Source organism: Notamacropus eugenii, chromosome 6 (genome assembly GCF_028372415.1).
Source record: "Notamacropus eugenii isolate mMacEug1 chromosome 6, mMacEug1.pri_v2, whole genome shotgun sequence".
NCBI classification, from domain to species: domain Eukaryota; kingdom Metazoa; phylum Chordata; class Mammalia; order Diprotodontia; family Macropodidae; genus Notamacropus; species Notamacropus eugenii.
This window is the reverse complement of record NC_092877.1, coordinates 377,414,196-377,430,209: the sequence shown is the minus strand read 5'-3', so window position 1 is coordinate 377,430,209 and position 16,014 is coordinate 377,414,196. Positions and strand designations below refer to the sequence as shown.

At 45.9% G+C, this 16,014-nt stretch overlaps 1 protein-coding gene across 4 annotated transcripts in view; it reads left to right on the top strand.

The window, feature by feature from the left end:
• Positions 1-16,014, top strand: part of KIF1A (kinesin family member 1A) — a 195,640-nt gene that overhangs the window by 112,015 nt on the left and 67,611 nt on the right. For 3 of the 4 annotated variants that reach the window (XM_072618743.1, XM_072618745.1, XM_072618742.1), the window contains exon 25: positions 1,747-1,884. In XM_072618743.1, coding sequence (XP_072474844.1) covers positions 1,747-1,884 — 138 coding nt within the window. Of the gene's footprint in view, positions 1-1,746; positions 1,885-2,807; positions 3,114-16,014 lie in introns of all 4 variants that reach the window. The other variant, XM_072618746.1, reaches the window with a different exon arrangement.

Genomic DNA, 16,014 nt, shown 5'->3' with positions numbered 1-16,014 from the left:
TGTGTCTTGAGTACCTAACCTAGTCCACTGGTCTACCCTTCTATTTCTTAGCCAGTACCAAGTAACTTTGATGATTGCTGCTTTATAATACAATTTGAGATCTGGTAGGGCTAGGCTACCTTCCCTAGCATTTCTTTTCATTAGTTACCTTGATATTCTGGACCTTTTGTTCTTCCGGATGAATTTTGACATTATTTTTTCTAGCTCTAGAAAATAATTATCTGGTAATGTGATTGGTATGGCTTGAAGTCATATTTTCAGTTAGGGATATCTGACAACTGTTGGGTCACAGATCACCCATTATTAGTTAATTTTCCTTCGAACATCCTAATGTTAAGTTCCATTCTCTGAACATGGACTGTCTAGTGATCAGGGCAGATAGGTAAGGAGTAGAGTATGTTGTAAAGAAATTAGTGCAGGAACAAAAATCCACCCCAACCCAACCTGCTGCCCCCCAGGTGATTCACAAATGGGTAATCAATTCTGAGAGACTTAGGTGGCACAGTGGATGGAACTCCAGGCTTGTAGTCAGGAAGACTCATCTTTGTGAAGTCAAATCGGCCTCAGATATTTCCTAGCTATGTGACCCTGGGCAAGTTCCTTATCCTTGTTTGCCTCAATTTCCTTATTTGTAAAATGAGCTGAAGAAGGAAATGAAAAACCACTCCAGTATCTCTGCCAAGAAAGCCCCAAATGGGGTCACAGAGAACTGTGACTCAACCAAAAACAACTGAACAACAACAACAATTTTGTTAGGTATCTAATTTCAGTGAAGGTAATTGGTTGACTGGAAAAAAAGCAGACAAGTCAGGACTTCTATCCTGACACCTCATGCCCCTTCAGATTCAGGGTGGTAAGAATGAACACAGTGAGGTTGTTCACTTACTCCAACAATTAAGCACCTACTATGAGTCAGACTTTAGGGATAAAATGAAATAATCTCTTTCCCCAAGGAGCTTTCATTCTACTGTAATTACCACCTATGCCAAGGTAAACAAATACACATACTGGTAGATAGAAAGCACTAATATCTGGGGAACCACACAGGAGGAGGTGTCATATGAGCTAAGCCAAGTTCAGGGCTGTGAGACTCAAAGTGCTGCCATTCTCTATTAGCCAACCTTCTAGATATTTATGTATATGCTTTGCCCAAAGGGAAAACCCAAAACCATAAGTGGATAAGAATTCAGTCTAGAATAAGCCTGCAGGCTAGAAAATGGTCTTTGGAGTCAGAGAACATAAGTTCAAACACTGCTTGTGCTGCTCTGCAACCTCAAATAAGTCACTTAATCACTAGAAGCCTCAGTTTCCCCATCTGAAAAATGTTTTTCCCTTCTAGCCCTAATTCTATGATCCTATCATCTTGGATTGATTCTTTAAAGGTATTTTTTAGGGAAGTTCATGTTGAGTGTCCTGCCAGACAGCCTTGAAGGAGAGTTGGGTGACTTCACACTGCATAACAATGGATGTGGGATAACTGGGGCTTTGTCCCATACTGACACTAACTGGTCATGAAGGCAGGAAGAGTTTCCTCCCCATTGCTCAACTCTACAAGGTCTCTTTCCCTCCACCCACCCCATTAGCTATCAACAGAATTATTTCTCCCCCTCATTCTCTTCTCAAGATTTACTCAATGAGTCCACATCCCACCACTATGGAGAGTCAGTCAGGTCCCTGGGCACTCTGTCATCCAAGGTATTTTGCCCGCAGGCATCAGCTCAGGCCACTTGTCTCTTCTTATTCCAGACAGAGACTTGACTTGATGCGTGAGATGTATGACCGGGCTGCTGAGGTGCCTTCCAGTGTCATTGAGGACTGTGACAATGTGGTGACTGGTGGGGACCCTTTCTATGACCGATTCCCTTGGTTCCGGCTGGTTGGCAGGTGAGAGAATTCTTTTCTTCTCCTGACAGACAGACAGAAAGAGAGAGAGAAAGAATTCCTATGGAATTACAAATATAGAAGCCCTCCACTGAGAAGGCACCAGTTACTGGATTGACCTAAAAATGAGACCGAGGGTTCTGTTACCCACCCAGTGTGGGGGTGATCAGAGAGTGGGTTTTTAGGCCAGCCAATGATGGAGAATGAACTGAATGCTGTACTCCTTACCTGGAGTCCCAAAGCATCCCCACCATCAGCACTGCCAGCTTTTGGCCACATCTAATCAGAGCCCATAGCAACTCCTTCTTTTGCAAGGGATGGGGAGAGGGGGAGCCCACATCTGAAGACTGGGTGAAGACATTTGTTGGCATCCATGACTCCCAGATGGGTTTTTGCATCTTTGGACATGTGTGTCTTTGTGTGTGTTCTCACTGAGCTGCCAGCATCCATCTCTGTGCTGTATGACTCACTTGCACACCTGTGCCTTCAGCATTCTGATTGGAAGGGCATGGGGCTGTCACCTCAAAGGTCTCATCAATCTGACCCTTGTCCTTGGACCTCTCACCCCCAAAGTAGAGGCCAGGCCAGGCCTGACCTGGGAACCGGAGGGTATGTCTGGTTCTAATAAATGTGTTTTTCTCTTGACCCACCCTGGGAATCCCATCAGTTGAATTGTTCTGTTTTGATCCTTCCAGCTGACAGCTCTTGCAGCTTCTGTGTGAGGCACAGGGAGGGGGATCCGGTTTTGATTTTTGTTTTTTTCCATCTCTAACATCAGCCTTTCTTGGTGGGATTTTTGTTGTGATTGCTCCTGGTTTGGGATTGTTTTTTGTTTTGGGTTTTTTTTTACATTTTTTTTCCTTCTCTATCCTGCTCAGTTTGGAATAGCTGGTGTTAACCTCTCTTCTATCTTGTACTAACCTCAGCTCAGATGTCTCTGGCTGCAACAGCTCTCCTCTTTTCAACACATGCATGAGCGAGCGCATGGCTGATCTCACCCCCTCCCCCACCTTCTCGAACCCCGACTCCGACATCACCGAGCCTGCTGACGAGCAGCATGTGGGGAAGGAGGAGGAGGAGGATGAGGAGGAGGAGGAGGAGGAGGATGAGGAGGAGGAGGAGGAGGAGGAGGAGGAGGACTTCGAGGAAGACATCTTTCCAGAGTGCTCGCTGTGTGATGGTGGCCGGGATCCATTTTACGACCGCTCCCCCCTGTTCAGTTTAGTAGGAAGGTTGGTGAGGTTTCAGGAGAGCATGCTGGGAGGGAACTAGCTCTTTCGCATGAGGGAACTGCGGTCTGAGCACGATTGGACCTGTGAGGGCACCAATTCCACAGATGTTCAGGGCTATGATCCTAACCTTCCTATGCCCTGAGAGCCCAAGGGCATGGGACATCTCTGTAGAGTAGAACCATTTCCAACATGGGGGCTCTAGGTCTATTGACACAGAGTCTTTAAGAATCATAGGGAAGTGACCAATTGGGTTAGGCAGCTGCTGTTGAGCAGAGTCTGGTAGAATCTATTGAAGAACTTGCCAAAGGAAGACCATTGGGGAGAGGCAGAAGAAGTAGGAGCTGTAGTCAACTCTTGGTGACCTTGGTTATAGGAGCTAGTCATCTTTCTTACTTTCACTGTGAGATTTCATTGACATGGGGAACTCCCAGTGTGGACACTCCCTCTGCCAATGCACACGGATGGCTTCTGTAACTTGGATAAGTCTTAGAGAATCTTTTGGGGCACTTGAGAATAAGTGGCTTGCCCATGGTCACACAGCTAATGTGTCAAAGGTAGGGCTCAAACCCAGGCCTAAAGCCATGCCTCTAGCTGCTAGTCTTGACTTCATCTCTGTCACAAATGAGATGGAAAGCACATAACATTTTGCTTTAAAGTTCTTGCTTGTGGTTGCTTTCATTTTGCTCCTGGAAGCTCTCATGAACCCCAGCTGATGCAGGCTCTGAAATTAGCAATAGATAATTGATCTGTTCCTGTGTCATGAATAATTCAAATGCTAGTGGGTATGAGTTTGTGATACCAGGGCCCATAACCATAGAAGGGACTCTCTGTGCGAAGTGGAACAGAGACATGAGAAAAATGCCAAGGAAAAAAGTATGTGTGCATGTGCATATACACATACATGTGTATAGATATATAGATACATATGCACATATAAATATATGTGTACATATACATATACATATGTGTATATTGTGTTGTGTGTATGTATATGTATGTATGTGTGTATGTATGTAACACCAGTCTAGGAAACTTGAGTTCAACTCTGCTGCAAACGAGTTCTGTGACCTTAGGCAAATCATTGAATGTCCCTCCGAGGCCTCAATTTCTTCATCTGTCAAATGGGAATAATAATATTTTCCATGCTTATTACAGAGCTGCTGTGAGGCTTAGATGGGCTCACTTGGATGGAAGGGCTTTGAACAGACGATAGCACTCTAGAGACTTAAGGTGTCACTAATAACAGCAAGCGAACTGCTCTCCAGACTGAGAGGACTTTATTTGTGACAAGTCAGATGAAAGATGGAATATTATTAGTTCCATGGAGAATATGTGCAGTAGAAGGAGAGGGGAGTCAAACCAGTGGTGGAGTTTGAGTCAAAGTATCCAGGTTCAAATCCTCACTTGAGCACGTGCTGTGCCCTGTGTGACCCAGCATCAGTCATTTCAGTTCTCTCCTCTGTATAATCTTATAGCTGGACTAGACAAAAGTTTAGGTCCTTTTCAATCTTACCCCTGTGATTGATATGCCAGAATGGAAGGCCAGTCCAAAGGGAACATGATAACATTTGGATATTTTTATTATGCAAGAGATAAAAGGAATTTTATTGTGTCAGAGGAAGAAATCGGGCATCTTCAGAGGTCCCATGTGGGACCTAGGCTGCAAAGAGTAGAGTGCTTTCTCCAAGAATTCTAACATAACAGCCACTGGAAGTTGAACTCACTCTTCCTCTGGTCCAGGTCATGGAGAAAAGTATCTGAAGGCCCACCAAGCAATATGGTTCTTCACCCAATCATTAGGCTGGATTGTGAAACCCCCACTGGCTTGATTTGAGTTCAGCCTGGGAGCTATCTAGCAGAGAAGGTCAATAAAATGGGATTTCACTGCATCATTCAATGAATCCTGAATAATAATCAGCTTTCAAGTGACCTTCTGGAAAAACAGTGTCACAGTCATAGAGCTCATCAGTTTGTGAAAGATGGCGGTCTTGATAAAAAAAAAAAAAAAGCTCTTGAAATGGACAACAATGAGTCTAGCCTTGCCAGCTTTGCTCCATAGGAAGATTCTTCCTGAGGGCATAATGTCCAAGAGTCTTAAAAACCAGTAAAGGCTAGAGAAATCTAGAGAGGAGATAACTTTCTGGGAGGCTCTAGGGAAAAGTCAGCCAGATCAGATTCTAGCTCTGTTTTTCTTAATACCTGGGACAGCTTTGAGGATTCCCTCTTCCAGCAAAGGAAATTTTCAGAATGAGGGGTGTGGGAGGGGAAAGAGTCCAGAGCAAGAAGGCCCCGGGAACAGGCAAGAAATGGCACATAGGCTCCTGCAGTCTCCAACAGAAAGAGCTGGGTTCTTCCAATTTTTCTTTTTTCCTCTTGGGAAATCTGAGATTTTACAAAATTTACAAAATGAATAAAATCAACCAAAGAAGGAGAACCTCCCTCCCCAACCCCCCATTGTGGGCTGGTCTCTGGAGGGTCTTTATTTTGAATCTCCTGAATCTTTTTGGTTGGACTCAGAATGGGCATCCCTGGGCAGCAGCTGTGCAGGCCACATTTCCTGTGAACTGTGCTCTGACTGGTTGATAATTGGGTCCTTTGTCTTTTGATTTTTTTCCATATATCCTTTTTTAGTTTCTTTCTTTTTTTTAGCTGCTGGCTCTCTCTACAAAGCTTTAGCAAAATTGGTGGGGAGGGGTTATTTCACTTTTGTCTCCCTTTTAAAAGGCTTTTCTTTGGTCTGAGCATGCCATCTTTGCACCTCACCAATCTTGTGGTTAGTGTCTGCCCTCTTTTCCTCATCCCTTAGTGCCACACGCCCTCACCCTCCTTTCTCTGTTCCTGCTCCCCTTTCTCCCCTCACTTTTCATCCTTCCTGGGTTTTCAGTCATTTCAAAATATATTCATCTCTTCTGTTTGGATAAAACTACAGTGGAAGAAATCAGCCAGGGTCCATGTCTAGGGATTCAGAGTGACTTCCCAAGCTTCTCCCCCTGTCTATCTATACACTCTCCCTCTCAGCAGCCTGAGATTGGCACAATCGCCTGACACTGGGCTCGGAGGTATCACTCTGTTCCATTCTTTCCTTTTCATTCAGAGTTTTTTTCTGTGGTTTTGAGCAAAATACTTGAGATAAGTACAGGTTGAGGGTGAGGAGAATAGTCTATAAAAATCAATCTCTTCTTTCATTCCCACTTCATCCTTCAAAAGGCAATGAAGCTTAGCAGGTTAGCTCTGAGGGAACCAGAAATCATCCCGGCCAACCCTACCCAGCGTAAGAAGTTGGGGGAGACATTTGAAGCAGTAGATGAGTAACTTCCATCCTGAAGAGACTGTTGAAATCCAGGTCCTAAAACTTGCTAGCACACTTTGAAAAGAAAGGTACAAGTAGAGATGATATGGAAAGGCATTTGATTGGAAGGCTTTAGAAATGCCCATTTTGTAATAATACGGAAGTCTGTTGGATGGGAAATATAAGAAAAGGAAGGGGAGAGAGGAGGAAAGAAAGAAGGGAAGAGATAAAGGGGGAAGATAAATTTTCCCCAAAGATTGCTAGAGAAGGATAAGGCAACCCAAGATATGCTCAGGCTCAAGGGGCTGAGCAAGGCATTGCATGTTCTGAACAGAGGTGAGGCTTGTTTGGGGAATTTTTGTGTCTAATAATCAGGGGAGAATGAAAAGTATGTAGGTGGCAGGAAAGAAAGTCTAGCTGATAAGAGTGTTGGACTTGGAGTCAGGAAGACCCAAATTAAAATCCTGCTTCAGACACTAACTGTGTAACCTTGGGCAAGTTCTCTCCCAATCTCACTGTCCTCATCTGTGCAGTGGGGATAAGAAGAGTACACACTTCAAAGGACTGTTTTGAAGATCAAATGGTGTCATGTATTTAAAGTGCTTTGCAAACTTTCAGGTGCAATAGAAATGTCAGCTATGGTAAGTGAAGGCAAGGGGGGCCCTCCAAAGACCAGGGAGAAAAGGTCTCAGCTTCTCTAAAGACCAAGAGGGCTTCTAGACAGAGAGAGGTTGAACTTGGTCTTGAGCAGGGGATCACCTAGAGCAAAGTATCAAGAATGATTTCTCATCCATAATGTTGAGGTTGGACTAGCCTAATCTCAGTCTTCAGCTTTGAACATCTTTGACTCTAAGTCAACATGGTGATGATTTTTGTGGGTCAGTCTTCCTGAAAAGCACCATTTTTGCTGGCCAAGATGGATGGAGGGCATCTCATCCAGCAGATGTGCTAGTCCTCATATATGCGAGAACAAGGAAGATTCTGCAGTTTGAGAAATAGACTCTTTGCCTCCTACTGCACACCCCTTTTTGAATCTCTTCCACTGGTTTCCCCTTAATTGGTTGCAGGAAAGAAGCTTTTGTCCAGGAGTGAGAGTATACTATATCACCAGCAGGATCGTCATAAAATATTCAGTGTCTGACACCATTATAAATATTCTTCAGAAAGTGTTTGCAGAGCATGGATCCAGAGAGGGGCTGTATTCCATAATCCCAGAACCTCACAGGGAGGGGAGAGACAGACAGACAGCCACACACACCTGCAGAATCAGGGCCTGTATACAGAAGGTGTGCTCAGGTGGAACTTTGCCTTTCAAGCTTGGGAAGGAATCTGATTCCCAAAGTAGGAGTCCATAAGGAATGTACTTAGAATGCAATCCAAAGAACCCACCTTTCCTCTAGCCCCAAGAATCAATATTATTGCTAGCTTAAATGCTATCCTGTGGTACCTGGAAATGAATGGCTAGGGGCAGAGTAGGGGGGTAGGGAGAGGGAGATAAAGAATAGACCCTTCTAAGGATGCCCTTAAGTTGAATGCAGTTTAGTGAGGAATTGAGTGAGTTGAACTGTCAATCTTCCTTCAGCCAGAGGTCCCACTGAGCACAATGGTACAACTCAAACCCAACCCCCCACCTGCCTTCAAAGCTCCATTAGCCCATCCCTCCCTTTGAGGTGTGTGACCTTTCTTTTCCTAGCAATTCACTCCCTTCTCCCTTCATGGGAGTAGGTGCTTCTTGTCAGACCCCAACATATGACAAGAAGACAACCAAGGTCCAAATGCCAGGATTGGCACCCACTGTGACCTGCTGTTCCTAATTATCATGACTTTGTCTCTAGGGCCTTTTGAGCTCAAGTTCCTAACAGGTATGCACAATACACTACCAAGCTTCCCCATATTTTCCCTAGTACCTCTACATTAGCCCCAAGCCTCTAGGCACAGGCACCTATTTACAACATGGCAGCACTCTAAGAGAGGTCACCCGAAGAAAGATGATTGGCTCCGTGCATTTACTGCTCTTCTGTAGAACCAACAACTGTTTCCAAATCTACCAGCTAAGTGTGCGGTGTGGCTCAGTCCCGATGCAAACCTGACCAGGGGTAGTTCCAAAGTCCCACCTGTGATCCATTGGTGGAATTATAGCACGGGAGATTCAACTCAATATGAGGAAGAACTCCATATGAACTAGAGCTATGCAGAAAGGGTTCTAAAGTCTTATAAAGGGGTCATCTTCCCATTACTGGGGGTATCCAACCACAAGCCAAATGACCACCTATAAGGTTGCAATAGAGAGGAATCCTGCTTTTAATATATGGTTAAGGTCCCTGCCCAATCTGAGATTTTTGATTACTGTGATCAGCTCAGGCTAGCCTTTCCAAGGAGCAAGGTACTCCTGGCTGTGCTGTGACCACTTTTTTTCTTTTTTGTCTCTGTCCCTTAATAGGTAATATAGTTCCCATAAAACTGCCAATTATTGATCATTGGTGCCATCGGTAGGGGTCTTATTGCAATCTGGATAATTCCTCAAAAAATCATGAAAAAATTTCTGCTTGATTCTGAAATGTATTTGATAGGATTTAAAAAATCTAATTTCCTTCCCTAATTCTAATCCTAATTGGTTAATATTATTGTCAGTTTTTCAGTCCCTAAGTTCACACAATTTTCAGGAGGAGAGAATTGGGGCACTTGAGGAAAGGGGGTAGGGTGAAAGAGTCTGCCATTAACCAGTTACTGAATGAAAATAAACCATGGAATGGGTTCCAAGGATATATCAAGAAGTAGTTGTATCTGTAAGAAGTTTACAATGTCTACAACAGGCCTTAGAGATTGCAGAATCTCTTAGAGCTACAGGGCTCCAAGTCCAACCCACTACTGAATAAGGATCACCTTTCCAACCTCTCCAACAAAGGAGAGGGAGACCAGGCAGCTAGGCAGCAGGCTAGGGGGGTAGTTCAACCCTCTTATTTGACAAATAAGAACATGGAAACCCAGAGAGAAGATGGGATTGGCCCAAGGTCACACGGGTACTAAACAGCAGGTCTGGGATTTGAACCTGGGTCTCCTGGCTCCATGCCAGTTGGGGCATGCCAATGACTTGTCCTCACCTCCTCTGAGAAGTGATGTGCTCTTTCACATCTGGGATAAACCTTTCAAATAAAGCACCATGCAGTCCATTCATTCAGCAAACATTTATTAAAGGCCTATTGTGTGTAGATCAATCTGCTAGGGTCTTGATGAGAAGGAGAAATCCTAGGTCCCCATGGAAAGAATTTATTCAATCCATCAATTATTGAACCATCACTTGCCAAGTGCCGAGTTTTTGCAAAGCATTGTGCTAGACACTATGAGACTTGTAAAAGTACCTAGGTGTCAGGCTTGCTGTGATGGAAATTTCAGTCTAGCAGAGACAGAGAGTACAGGACATGGTTAATGTCATGATTTTCATTCACCCTCATTACTAACCCTTAGAACTCTCAAAAGCCGGGTAATTCTGTTTTTCAGCAGATTTTTGTAAAGTGGTCTTTCCTTATTCATTCTGAGCTTGAAAACTGAAGACTCCTTCCCCTCTACCTCATAAACCAAGTCCCACTGAAAGGGTAGAGATCCATGATTTACACCAACTCAGGAAGCAGGGGAAAGCAGGCTGACTTCCAATGGATTTGTGGTTTGGGCACTCATTTTTCCTCCTTCTAAAACTTCCCTGCCCTGACTCTGTTCCAAATCTGGACTCTACCCCTCACCTCCACACCTCTGTCCCATGCTACACAGTAAAAAACTAGCCATTTGGAAACAGGTAACAAATGTTTTGGAGGGTCCAGGGAAAATCCTTGGAAGCAGAGGTGTATGAAAGCCAACGGCTGTGGCTTAGTGGACAGCCCATCCCCAGAGTATCTGGTGGTCTCAGGAAGCATCCAATTTGCTTTGCTCACTGGCATCAGTGATTAATGCAGACTAATACCAAGAGAATTTCTCCTGTGGGTCAAAGTCCCCAGCATGCTTTGGGGAGTGAAAGAGTATAAACACCTTTAGAATAAAGATGTTTTCATTTCTGCCCTTCTATCTCCATCATCTAACACTCACCCATAGTATTAGACACATAGCTTATTAAACGCTGGTGGAAGGAATGGCTTGATCCACCAACAATAATTTAAGTGTCTGCTGTATTCAGAATAAATGCAAGGTTGGGAAGGGAGGATCCTCATAGTTGGGGAGATCAGGAAAGACATTTGAACCAAGTCTTGGAGAGAGTAAGAGATTTCTATGAGGCTGAAAGGAGGAGGGAATGAATTTCAGGCATGGGAATGGCCCGTGAAAAGGCATGGACTTGGGAGATGGTGAGCTGTGTGAGGAACAGCAGAAAGGCTAATTTTGCTAGACCACAGAGAAGGCAGGCAAAAGGCCTCTCATGAGGCTGGATTGAAGGAATGGCACAATGGGTAGCCTGGATATGGGAGATTCAAAAGTTGTTTCAGTAATTTCTTGGAGAAGATGCTCCTATGACCTGTCATGGTTCAATCATCTGTTGATGTGATGTTTATTGTAAGATGAAGATGGCATCATTTGGCTAGGGTGATATGCTCAGGTTTGCAGTCTGACTGGGCCTACAAGTCTAGAGACTGAGAAAGAGAAAATATGGTCATTGACCTGGCAGCTTTCATGTGGGACATGGGAGGACAAAGAAGCAGGAGCACATGGGACCTGCAGAAAGCTCTGGTGGCACAAAAGTTAGGGAATTATGAGATCTGGTTGAGGAAAGGCACCTCATCCAATCTTTTTCCCCTTTTACAGAGGATTAAAACTGAGACCCAAAGAAGGAAAGTGATTTGTCCTAGGTCACCCAAAGAGAAAGCAGCCCCTTGGGGTAGAACCCAGGCTACCAGACTTCAAAAATAGCCCTCTCTTCCCTGTACCACTTGGCTTTCTAAGGTCCAGGAGCTAAAAAGGGGGCCTTTGAGATGTCCTTGCCCCCTTCCCCCAGGGTAGGCTAGGTGGCTTCCGAGGGCCCTGCCTTCTCAGATCTGTGGTCATCCTGGGATCCTTCTTTGGGCCTCACCTTCCTCATCTGGAAAGTGAAGGGATTGTCTAATGGTCTCTCAGGTCCCTCCTGGACCATGTGCTCACTGCCCAGTATATGATCTTGAGGCTTTTCTTTCTCACCTTAGAATCTCTCACTTCTGTCCTCTGACCTCTTGAGCCATTGTGTCTTTAGAGAGGAAGAGCCCCCAGGGGAGGGTCAGGCCAGCATCTGAGCAGAAGAGGGGGAGGACACTCATTTCCTGTAACTGGATCTCTGTAGGCCCCAGCACTTGAAGCTCCCCTGAGGGTTCAGGGCCCTGCTTCCACATGGGAAGTGATGTCGAGGAGACAGCAGTTCTGTCTCTGCTGCTAATCAATCCCTGCATTGTCCCAGCTAACAATCTGCTGTACTCAGCACCTTCGGCCCCCAGAGAAAGGCAGCCCTGTCCTCTGGTGGGGAAGGAAGAGCCGCTGGAGCACAGCTGTGGAAGGACACATAGCCAGTACTCATCCTCCCCTTGCACATACGGGAGCCCCCTGCAGCAGCCTGAGCCCTGCTTGAATTTCTGGGCCCCAGAGGCCAGAGTGGAGGGTGGCTGCAGGGGCAGGTCACTGGCCTTGGATTTAGGGCTGGAAGGGCCTGAGAGGGAGGGATCAGCCTCACACCTCCTCTCTGGATGCTAACTACTGGATATCCTTGCCCTCAGGCTATTTTCTTCATGACTAGAGCTGAGAAGCTGCTCATTGCTTTTTATCCCTATAGGCTCAGTAAGTTATTACTCAGGGCCAAAAGGGGAAAAGTACCGCTGAAGGAGGAAGAGAACTCAGGACTTTCTTTATCCTTCTAGAAGCAGCTTCCTCCATTTCCATGGAGCCTTGTGATCACAGAAATCAGTGCATTCTCTGCTAAGAACCCAGCAGCCAGAGAGATAGTATTTCCTAGAGGAGAAAGGGATGACTTTAGACCCAGAAGGACCTGGGTTTGAGTCCTTCCTCTGATATGCACGGACTCTGTGATGGTGGGTGGGTCACTAAGCTCTCAGTACCTCAGGTGGCTCCTTAAGGCTAAAAAGTCAGAGAGCAGCAGGTACTGGTCTACATGGGTAGTGGGAGCTTTATCAGTTAGGGAGGGGTTTCCTATCACCATAAAATGGTGGCTCTTATTGGGAACAGTAGATACCCATCCCAACTCCAGATGAATGAATATGACTGAAAATTATGCAGGTCATTTGGGGCATTTGGCTCAGTTCTGGCCACCCCAATTTGGAAAGAATGTTGCTAAATTAGAACCATCCAGAAGGTAACTAGGATGATGAAGGGCCTGGAGACTGTGCCATCTGAGGATGGGCATTTTTAGCCAAGATCACAGAAGGCTGATGAGGGGGCTGCCCTCAGAAATCTAAAGGGCCAACCATGTGAAGGATCATGTTCTTTGGTCTTAGAGAATCGAACCAGGAGAAATAAGGGTCAAAGAGGCAGAGGGGTGAGAGCTTAGCTGGACATCAGGGAAAAAAGTTCCCATCACCCAAAGTTGTCTCAAAGACATGTGCTGCCCCAGGAGGAGTGGGCTTCCTGGCACTGGAGTCACTTGTCCTAGGACCATAGAGGAGAGGCTTGTCCACATGCGACCACTTGAGCTCTGAGATCCTGCGCATGAAATCTAGGCACACCAGGGAGGCAGTTATCCCAAAACATGGAAGAATTCATTCATGTTCATTCCTGTGTTCACAATAGTGTGTTAGGGACCATGTGGCATGGAAAGCTGAATGTCAGACAAGACACACGTTCAAACCCTCGCTCTGACAACGGCTAGTCATGTGATGTTGGATCAGTCATTTCATCTCTACGTACATGGACCCTTAAAGCAACATCCTACGATGTATTGAGTCACAGACCAGATCTGTTGGGAGGTGTAAGGTTGGGAAAAACAGAGAGGTAGAGGAGGGATTTGTCCGTGGGGAGTCCTTCTTTTCTGGAAGGTGGCTGAGGTTGGTGGCTGAGGCTCTCCTCTCTCCCCTTCACCCCAGTTAAAGCCTTCTCTAAGGAAAAGATCTAATGTCAGTCATTTGTACTTTAGTGTGACTTGAATTCATACGTAACCTGTCTGGGGGCCTTTGCCTGCTAGTCACTGAAAGGCCACCATGTTGAAGAGGGGTCAGCTTTATTTTGCTCAGTCCTGGAGGCAGAACTAACAACGTAGGGTAGAAATAGTGGGGCATATGTGGGACCCAAGGTCAGCTAAAGCATCATCTCAGTGAGGACTGGTCTCTCTAAGGGCCAGTGGGTTCCTTTGCTCTGAGACTTTCTAACAGACAAACCTTATCTGGGGTTGTAGAGGAGACCCTTTGTCTGACAGGGATTGACCTGGCTGCTTCCCAATCTGAGATTCTGAAAGAACATGACTTTGGAGTCAGAGGACCACAGACACTACCTGTGTGACCCTCTTTGCAACTCAGTTTCTTCATCTGTAAAATGAGGACTAGATGACTTTGATCCTTCCAGCTTTCCAAGCTAGGACCCTCAGTTTCCCTATATGTAAAATGAGGGAGCTATTCTTGATGGCCTTTGAGGTCCCTCCAGCTAAAGAGCTATGGTGTTTGTCTGTATATGTATCCCCTTTGCTCCTGTTTGTTCATCGTTCCAGAGTTATAGGGCCATTCACATCAGACTTTCCCCTAAGTGTGACTGCACTAAGAAGTCAGTATCCAGCATTGAGAAGTTGGGGTATGTCTAGTGTTGTCTAAGCTATGATACCAGAGTGGGGGATAAGGCATGGGGGGTCGGGAGTATGCAGTTCCCTGGTTCGGGCAGGGCCAACATCCATCTGCATATGCCATGTGATATGTCTTTCATCTGCAAAGATGAAACTCTCTGTCTTCCCAGTGAGTGGAAGTATGTGCTTGTTAGATTGGGCTTTCCAGGAATGGGGATGGGTTTGCACTGATGCATCCATGCCCAGCATTTACTAAAGGCCTGCTGTCTCCCTGGCCCTAGGCTAGGCACTGAAAAAAGGAAGACAAAATGAAACCAGCCTCTGCCTTCAAGGAGTTTTTATTCTACTGGGGGAGGAGAAGCAGAGAGAGCAACTATAGACAGATACATAAATGCAAGATATATACAAAGCAAATGCACGATCATAGTGTAGGCAGAAGTGGGCCCTAAAAACAAGGTCAAGGAGGGGGTCAGGAAAGGTCTTGTGGCAGAAATGGCGAGTGACCTTGCACTTGAGGGTAATTAGGGTTCCAAGAGGCAGCATTGAGGAAGCTTAGAGCTTTACCAGAATGGAAAATGGGCATGCCACGGTCTGGGACAGAGAGAATGTCATGGAAAGGAGGGCAGTTGTGAGCCCGATAGCTTAGATCCACATCTTCTCTTCTTTCTCTCTTCACTTCTCCTCCCCCTCTCTTCTCTGTCTCTCTCCCCCCAGCTCCCTTTCTCTTTTTCTCCCCCCTCCCTCTTATCTCTCTCTTTCTCCCTCTTTCTCTGTCTCTGTCTCTCTGTGTCTCTCTGTCTCTGTCTCTGTCTCTCTCTCTCTCCCTCATACACACACACACACACACACACACACACACACACACACACACACACACACACATACACACACATTTCTGTCTCTTCCTCCTGATCTACCTAACTGATGTCATCAATGGTTGGTATTTCTGAAATAGCTGGGAGAAGATAAGCCAGTGTTAATGCAACAAAATGAAGATCACAGGGTCCTAGATGGAGCTGAACGAGATCTTAGAGGCCACAGAATGCAACACCCTCATTTTAAAGATGAGAAAATCGAGGCGGGCAGAGGTTAAGTGACTTGCCCAGGTTCAAAGAGTTAGTAAATGTCGAAGTCGGGATTCCAACTCAGGCCTTCTGGCTCTAGGTCTAGCACTCTACTAAGTGTAGGACCCAGCCTGGAACTTGGACCTCATCAAAATCCATTCCTGCCCCCAAGCAGACCAGAGAAAAGGAGAAATGGAATGCGTTCTTTTCTTCCTTCTTCCCCCGTTCAAGAACTAGTGTCATTTTATTCCATAAGCATCTAGTTTTCCAGATGAGATGCTTAAAGATTTAGACTCCAAGTCTTGGGTTGGGGGCGGGCAGCAGAATGCCAGGAAGGATGTCAGCAACAGCTGGGGAGAAAAGCTGCTACCAGCAGGCATAGGGATAGGGCCTAGGACCCCTCCAAGCCCCTTTCATCCCCAGCCACAAGGTCAAGACATCTCTTGCAGCAAGCTAAAAGGTCCACTTGAAAATCCCTTTTCTTTCTCAGACTGTGAACAGGTCTCTGTGCTCCTTCCTTCAGGAGGTAGGCGGCTCTGGGCTGTGACTTCACGGCTTCCTTCCCTTCTTTCCTTCTCTGCTTCCCTTTCTCTGCCCTACCTCCTTCGTCTCTCCAATTTCCTCCTCTGCAGCCTGTCCCAGACCTTCTCCCTGCATTCCTCCCTTCCCCTCTGGATTTCATCTACAGAAGCTGTCTCGCCACCTTTAACTGACTAGTTCTCCAGCTCTCTATGGCCAGAAGTCCTTTTTCTAGCTTCCAGATGACAATTCCCTCCCCTCTCCCTGCCCAGGGGAGATGAAAGACTGAAAGGTACTACCTTG